Here is an 8,233-nt window from a genome sequence, read left to right on the forward strand (position 1 = left end):
AGTCCATCTGGGCTCTGAGAAGGGCCCCAGCCAGTGTCTGTGCAGGAGGCACGGGGTCCATCCTCCAGGTCCACATGTCACCGTGCCTTCCTGCCCCCAGGGAGCCACGTCCTCACCCCCGCCCATGGACAGTGCAGGGACTGTCACATGGACGTGCACACTGCACCCTGCCCCACCCAGTGTCCAGGTGTGCCCAGAAGCAGCATCGGGATCGCCCGGCCGTGCCCTCGCCACTCTGGCTCTCTCGCGGGCGCTGTGCGTGGAGTGGAGGCGGCTCTCACCTGTCGTCTCGTGGAAGTGCTTCCCCAAGGCGGCCTCACAGGACAACTCTCCCCCCACAGAGCCTGTCCCTGCAAGACCTCCTGTGCCAGCTGGGCCGGCCCTTCCGGGAGTATGAGCTTTGGGCCCTGTGCCTCGCCTGCCTCCGAGCCCTGCAGACCCACAGCCAGCACCCAGGTGACCTGGGGCCCGGGGCAGCTGAAGAAAGGCTGGGGCGGGAGTGTCCACACTGTGACCAGGATGCGGAGCAGTGTCCACGCTCTGAGCTGGGGGAATAGTGTCCAAACAGTGACCAGAACGGGGCAGTAGAAGTGTCCACTCTGTGAGCTGGGGGCAGCAGTATCCATACTGTTAGCAAGGACAGAGGACAGTGTCCATGCTGTGACCAGGACTGGGAGCAGTGTCCATGCTGTGAGCTAGGGAAGGGGGCACTGTCCACAGGTGAGCTAGGGTGGCACAGTGTTTTGCACTGCGTGTGGCCTCCCAAGCTGGACCCTGTTGGACCATAGGACAGATGGGTGGTCATCTGTGTTCTCCAAGCTCTTGAGGCCGTGACAAGAAGGGTGTCTAGAAGAGATGGAGGGTTGGGCACGGTGGCCTCTCTTGTCATCCCAGTGACTCGGGAGGCAGAGGCAGGAGGACCCCAAGTTCCAGACCAGCCTGGGCAGCTTAGCCAGACCCTGTCTGTGTAGAGTAAGAAGAGAAGGGCTGGGTGCAGCCCTGGGGCAGACCACTTGCTCGGTGTGTCTGGGGCCTTGAGATCCAGCCTCCCAGGTCAGCCTCCCCGGTCAGTGCACAGCGTGGACCACAGCCCAGTCCTCTTGGTCCTGCCCTTTTCATCCCCAGCTTGATGAGGGCACTACAGCAGTGTCTGCCTGAGGCCCTTCTGCCTGGGGGTGGAAGAGGTGGCCCAGGACCTCTGTGGCAGGAAGAGGCTCAGGTAGACTCCTGGCGTGCCCTGGGTGACCAGGCCCACAGGAGGCCTCTCCTGACCCGCATTCTGTTGCAGCCTGCCTGTGCCTGGACAACGTGTTGGTGGCCGAGGACGGGGCTGTGCTCTTTGGGCCACCCCCTGACCATGGTAGGCACACGGGCCGGGGGCCCCTGGGGCCGAGCCCTCGTGGGCACACCCTAAGCTGTGTTCTCTCCTAGGCTCTTACAACTCGCTCTTCCTGGCTCCCGAGGTGGCAGAGGAAAGGCTGGTGACAGAGAAGGTAATGCCCAGCTCCTCAGGCCACCTTCCGCACCTCGACAGAGCCCACACCCCTCTCCTGTCCGGTGCCCCCTTCGGTGCCTTGGCTTGCCTGGCAGGCAGCTGGGCAGTGCCCAGCACAGGCCTCCTCCAGGGCACAGGCAGAGCCAGGGTGGGGTCCTGGGCAAGGCGAGTGTGTGTGCCGGGCTGCCCCTGGCTCTGGAGGGCCGAGGGCAACGTCAGGAGTACTTAACACTTGAAGTACAGTAAGTACAGCAGTCAGCACCGGGTCCTCCACTCGGGGAGGTGGAGGGCGCTCCAGAGGCTCCCGGAGCTGGACACTCCTCACACCCGAGTCTGCAGGGAGAGGACAGGCAGCTCGAGGGCTCCCCTGAGGAGCTCCCTAAGGGGCAAGGCAGGGCCTCATGTGGAGACTTGGAGCCAAAGAGGCCGAGCTGGGCAAGCCCAGTGGGCAGACGGAGCTGGTCCCCCGCCAGAGGAAGCAGCGGGCGGTATAGACGTGAGCCCCCTCTGCAGCCCACACCACAGAGCGCGTGCCACCACACTGGCCAGCAGAGACAGGAGCAGGCCGTCACCCTCACAGTCAGTGGGGACCACAGCCAGGCAAGGCCAGAGGTCAGGCTCCAACAAGATCGGGGTCCCAACAGGAACACAGGTTTCCAGTGGAGATCCCCCCAAAGAAAGCGCCGGAGGTCCCCACTGGAATGAGATGGTGTGGGCTGGGTGACAGACGCCAGGGGTAACTAAGGGACGTGGGAGCAGCCATCCTAACAGGGCTTCAGTGAGCAGTTACCAACAGGCTGGAAAAAAGGACAAAACGGAAACAGGAAGTTACCACAATGAAAGAGAAAACAAAGTGCACGTTTTTAGAACTAAGTAAAAAAAAAAACAAAACAAAACAAAAAAAAAACCGACTGCGTGGGCTGGCGGGCTGGCTCAGTGGTAGAGCACCTGCCAGCATGCTTGAGGCCTGCACTTGGTCCCAGCAGCACGCGCACTCGAGATGGATCAGCAGATGGGCTTGGGACGGAAAGGACACAGGAAAGGACTGGTGCAACCAAAAACAGAACCACAGACGTGACACAGTGTGAATAAGAAAGAGGAGAGAGACTGAGACCTGCACAGAGCCTGAGGATTTTGTGGGAACACGACAAAAGACGTAGCACCATGTCATCAAAATCCTGGAGGAGAATAGCAGGTGGGGCAGAAAAGGTACTCAAAGAAATCATGGATGGAAACTTGCCAACTATGGCGGAATGCATAGACCTACAGATTCAAGAAGCTAATGAAACCCAAACAGAATAGATTCCAAGGCATCCACAGCACAACAGCACAATCAACCCCTGCATGCTGCAGACCAAAAGACAAAAGAGAAGGAACCACAACTGCTGTGCAGGGCAGCCAACTCGAGGGCACCTGCCACATGCCCACAGGCTCCAGGCCTGAGTGCAGAGGGCCCCGTGGCCAGCACAGGCTCTTCAGAAATGGAGGACAGGGCAAGAGAGCCTCCGGTGAACGGCAGCTGAGGACTCGTGGCCAGCAGATCCACTCTGCAAGAATGGCTAATGGAAATCTTTAAGCAGAAAGGAAAATGGAAGGAGGAGGAGGAAGGCAGGAAATGCTAAGAAGAACACATGTGGCCACCCCAGTCACCCCAGCCACCAGGGGACTGAGGCAGGAGCGTTGCCAGTTCAAGGGCAGCCTGGCAACTTTTTAAAAAAAGGTTGGGGGATGTGGCTCATGGTAAAGCAGCCTGGATTCAATCTCCAGTAACTCAAAAAGACAAGAAATACCATAGATAAAATGGAATTTGATGGAAGAGAAGAGAGAAGACAGGAGTTACCAGCACCAGAGAGAACAGAGGGGCATCTCGAAGGCCTGCAGACGTGGAAAGCACAGCCTGGGAGGGCTACCCACAGCCCTCACCCACTCCGGAGGCGCAGATAAAATGCCCAGTTCTGCAACAGCAAACCACCACCACCCAGGATGAAGCAGGTCACCCGAACAGCCCATTAAGTATCGAGGACATCGAGTTTACAATTTTAAAATTCACCAGAACATATCTCTAGGCCAGATGGTTTCACTAGAAAATGATGCCAAGTGTTTAAAGAATAATTAACACCAGTTCTACACAATTTTTTTCAAGAAAGCAGAAGAGAAAAATGTTTCCCAATTCATTTTATGGAGTTAGTATCACCCCGATCCCAAATTAGACAAGAGTACCCCCCCCCAAAAAAAATCAGTATCTCTCACGAGAATGAAGGCACATGCAAATGTAATGCAGCAATATAAACAGCAGTCATACGCCTCGGCAGAGGGGTTCTATTCCAAGGATCCAAGACTGCTTCAATACTTGAAAATCAGTGCAGACAAGCTTATTAACACTACAGAACAAAAACCCACAATCATGATGATTGATGCAGAAAAAGCATCAGACAGGGTCTACCGCCCATTCATAAGCTTACAAAAAAGAAGAAAAAACTCTAGAAAACATAGAAATGGAAGAAACATCTTCAAGTTGATAAAAAGCATCTACCAAGAAAATAAATAAATAAATAAATGCAATAAGCAATCCGCAGCTAGTGTCATAGTACTCGGTAGCCAAAGACTGGACGTTTTCCCCTAGATGAGAACAAGGCACCACCCTGAGCTCTCGGGAAAGCATCTCAGGTGTGGGCTGCGGGCCCCTCATCAGACCAAGTGGCTCCTGTGCACAGGGAGCAGGCACCTGTCGAAGGGCCTGCTGCTAACTGCAGGCCTGCACAGCTGGGCAGGTGTCCAGAGTACCATGTGGGCAGCTGCCTCCTCGCACTGCCCACCAGCTACCTGTGAAGATGGAGGGGGCTCTTCACACTCCCATGTTCAAAGCCCAGACCCGAAAGGGGGTGTTAGCCATGCAGCCCCCAGGCCATGCCCCGGGGCTCCCCTGGGGGCTGGCTAGGGTGGACCCCCAGGCTCCAGGCTGGTCCTGGCTCCAAAGGACTATGCCTTAGTGCCCCTTAGGACACCAGGTCTGCCAGGCCTGGCGGGGCCCAATGGCCCAGCTGCCACCATCCTCTTCTTTCCGCCCTGCAGGCTTCTGTGTACTGTGTGGCCGCCGTTCTATGGACCGCAGCCAAGTTCAGCATGCCCTGTGAGCAGAAGCTGGCCTTGCCACGCAGACTCAAGACCCTCCTACTGGACATGGCAAGGCGCCACGCCCCTGAGCGGCCATCTGTGGCTGAGGCCATTAAGGTAACCACAGGGGTCATGCCCTGCTCACAGTCCCGGGGCCTTCAGGCCACTGGGCAGGGAAGGGAGTGAGTCTCATTCCTTGGCCAAATCCATGTGGGCAGTCAGAGTGGGGCTGCCCCACAGCCCTGGACCTCTACCTACTGTCCCTCCTGCTATGCAGGCTACCAGCTGCGGTTGTCCTGTATGTGCAGGGACTGGTCCTGGCCAGACCCACAAGGCTCTGTAGTGAGACCCTCTCCTAGTCTGGTGCCTCTCGTCTCCAGCCCACAGAGGTAGCAGAGCCAGGGCAGCCCCTGGCACCTGCCCCGAGTGTCAGCAGGGAGACATGGAGCTCCTGTTCGGTTTCTATTCACAGCTGCACACGGGGAGGGCAGACCCCAGAGGTGGAGTCTCACTGAGGTCTTCCTGGCTCTCGCCCACCCCCCTGGCAGCATCAGGGCACACGGCTGGTGTGGTAGGGCTGAGGCCCGAGCCACCCACTGGCCTGCCCAACCTTCTCCCTGCCCTCAGGTGTGTGGCAGCTACCTCCTCCAGCGAGGCATGGACAGCAGCAAGATCCTCGCCCACCTGCGGGTGTCCACCTGCAAGGTGAGACAGCACTCCATGCTCAGGTGACCTCACAGCGGGCACCCCAGGGGCACTGGACTCCCCAGTAGGCAGCGAGTTTGGCTTGGCCAGCGTCTCCCATCCCATAATGCTTCCAGTCTCACTGATGGGAGCACAAGGGAGGCCTCCGTGCGGGCCCCTGCTCTGAGTCTCAGGGGCAGAGGCCCTCCGTGCTGGGCTTCTCCATCGCTCAGAAAGTTCCTCGAACTGGAAGCATGGGCAAGTGTCCACACTGCACCCCCAGTGACCCCTGATGAGTTTTCTATGGCCCTCCGCGCAGGTCCACCAGGAGGAAGAGACCATCAGCCTCCAAGACGCCTTCTCTGTGGTTGAACTGAAGCCCCGAGCAGCACCTGCTCCTCAGCCCAGCCCAGGTGGGTCTGCCAGCTCCCGGGAGTCCAGCCCCCTGAAAGTCCAGCCCCGGGGGGTACCTGGCTCCCAGACCGGGACGGCGAGCACAGAGGGCAGCCTACCAGGCCTTCCTGCCCACTCTCCACTCCAGACTCCCTCTGCTGCCCAGAACTGGGCCAGCCCACCCCTCCCATGCACGCTCCCAGCCCAGTCCTCACCCGGCCCAGCTCGGTGCTGCCGGCTCCCTCCCAGCAGCTCCTCCACCCCTGGCTGCGGCCAGCCCTCCAGTCTGTCGCCTGGCCTCAGTCCTCCCCAGGCATGGACACTCCACCTTCCAGGCCCTCTGGCCAAGCCTGACAGAGGTGGCTCTGGGGAGGCATACAAAGGGCACAGTACCCAGTCTTGGGGCACAGTGAGCTGGGGGCCCCTAGGTGCAGAGTCACTCTAGAGCATCTGCCAGCCCCCTAACCACCCTTCTCCCCACCGGCTACCTCAACCACCCATGGTCCCAGGCTTTCTGCCAATCAGCAGTGACACCAGGCTGGTGGCTGTGCCAGGGCCTGTGCCTCACCCGCCCTCCAGCGAAGGAGCCAGAGAGCTGCCTGAGGCCTTCAGCTCTGAAGCCACGCACTTTAAACCCATCGTCCTCATGCAAGACTCAGGTGTGGCCAGGTGAGCATGCCCACCCTGGCTGGTGGTACACAGCACGTGGGTGGCCCTCCTGAGCACTCTTCCTCTCCCCACAGGGACCAGCTTGCTGTGTCCTCAGGGCCAGCCAACCAGGCTGAGGAGAGGAGCATCCAGCTGGACACAGAGGGCAAGGGGAAGCAGGTAGCCCAGAATTTCTCGGGGGCCACCAGCCTGGAAACACCTTGCCACTCAGAGTCTGGTCCAGGGCCACAGGGAGCAGCCCCAGAGCCTGTTGGGGACCAGGAGAGCTCCTGCCAGTCAGGCCCTGACCCAACCAACCAGCCAGAGGAGGCCCCATCAGCAGTGCCTGGGTCTCCGGGCCCTGCCCTGCCCCAGAAGGCGCTGGCACTGCCCCCCAACCAAGGGCCTGATGGGCAGGCCCTGGCTGGAGTCATTCGGCCCCCAGGGCCCTCCTCAGCCAACCACAGCCCATGTCATCCATGCAAGCCACCCAGGAGCAAGGCCACAGAGCCAGAGTGTCCCCAGCCGTCGGCTCAGAGCCCCGCCCTGGCTGCATTGAGTCCAGACAGCCCCAGGGGCCCAGACAGACACCCCGAGAGGCCCCGGACAGCAGACCGCAAGATCTCTCCGTCCAGTGTGGATGCCTCATCCCCCTCCAAGAGGACGGCCTGCCCCTCACTGCAGGAAGCTATGCGCCTTATCCGTGAGGAGTTTGCCTTTGATGGCTACCTGGACAACGGGCTGGAGGCTCTGATCATGGGTAGGGGCCACAGGCCAAGAGCAGCCAGAGGAGGCAGACACTGCCCCAGGGGGAGGCTTGAAGGGCAGTCTGGAGCCCCACTCATCAGCCCTACCAAGGGCCACCAGGGGCCAGGGACAGCACCTGGCAGCCTCGGGTGGGAGGCAGGTCTGGGGAGCCCACCCTGTGTCCCCCCACCTACACCCAGCCCTCTGCACCTCGAGACCACCTCCTCCAGGTGACTGGAGCCAGAGAACAAGAAATGCCCAAGGTACCCTGTTGTCCACACAACCAGGGGAATATATTCACGCCTTGAAAGACCTCACCTTCGCCACCTTCTGTGGAGCCATATCTGAGAAGTTCTGTGACCTCTACTGGGATGAGCGGCTGCTGAAGAATCTCTTCAAGGTGGTCAACCAGCCAGCCTCACCCTCCGAAAGGTGGGTGCGCAGGCCAAGACCACCTTCCAGGCCCCGCCCCCCAGGGTGACTGCACACATGGCCACTGGCCACGGGGTGCTTGCCTGGGAACTCTGCTACCTGGGGGGCAGGCCCACCCTAGCTCGTGGTTCTAGAAGGTGTTCTGACCTGTCCCTGAGTCCTGTCCAGCAAGCTTTGTGGGGCCAACGCCCCAGGAGGTGCAGGCTAGAGGTGAGAGGTCCCACCCTCCCCCAGTGTGTGCAGGTGAGGCTCCCCGCTGGGGGCCAGCTGCATCGGCCCAAGACCATCCCAGAGGGCAGGGGTCTTGACCAGTTGTTCTGATTATCAGCACTTCCCAGGAACCGGGGTCTCAGCCTGAGGGCTCGTCAGGCAGCTGTTCAACCTTCGGCAAAAGGCCCTCGCTCCACGGACTGGGTAAGAGATACCCCTGCAGCGCGGGGAACAGGTGCGCACTCTGCCAGCCAGTCCTGGCCCTTCGGGAGCAGGAAGGGCTTTGGGTGCCCAGGACACCCAGGATCCTGGGGCTGAGGGCTGTCAGTTAGGGGCCTTCCTCCTCCCTTTGCCAGCCACCAGCACCCACTGGGGCCTTTGCATCCCCCTAGAAACACTAGCCATTTAAACACTCTGAGCTGGTTTCCCAGATCATCAGCCCAGGCTCCAGGTCAGCTGAAACCTAACGTTCCTAACCTACTGAGGGAGCAGACGGGGCGGGGGGGGGGG

The 8,233-nt window shown here is 60.0% G+C and overlaps 1 protein-coding gene across 3 annotated transcripts in view; it reads left to right on the forward strand.

Annotated features, from left to right (window-relative positions):
• The window catches only part of Kndc1 (kinase non-catalytic C-lobe domain containing 1), a 52,545-nt gene that overhangs the window by 22,289 nt on the left and 22,023 nt on the right, over nt 1-8,233 (forward strand). For 2 of the 3 annotated variants that reach the window (XM_048791418.1, XM_048791420.1), the window contains exons 7-16: nt 342-456; nt 1,289-1,360; nt 1,432-1,493; nt 4,568-4,726; nt 5,237-5,314; nt 5,613-5,706; nt 6,196-6,355; nt 6,430-7,094; nt 7,369-7,513; nt 7,842-7,927. In XM_048791418.1, coding sequence (XP_048647375.1) covers nt 342-456; nt 1,289-1,360; nt 1,432-1,493; nt 4,568-4,726; nt 5,237-5,314; nt 5,613-5,706; nt 6,196-6,355; nt 6,430-7,094; nt 7,369-7,513; nt 7,842-7,927 — 1,636 coding nt within the window. The remainder of the gene's footprint in view (nt 1-341; nt 457-1,288; nt 1,361-1,431; nt 1,494-4,567; nt 4,727-5,236; nt 5,315-5,612; nt 5,707-6,195; nt 6,356-6,429; nt 7,095-7,368; nt 7,514-7,841; nt 7,928-8,233) is intronic. The other variant, XM_048791419.1, reaches the window with a different exon arrangement.

The sequence above is a fragment of the Marmota marmota genome, unplaced genomic scaffold (assembly GCF_001458135.2).
Source record: "Marmota marmota marmota unplaced genomic scaffold, marMar, whole genome shotgun sequence".
In the NCBI taxonomy this organism is placed as follows: Eukaryota; Metazoa; Chordata; class Mammalia; order Rodentia; family Sciuridae; genus Marmota; species Marmota marmota.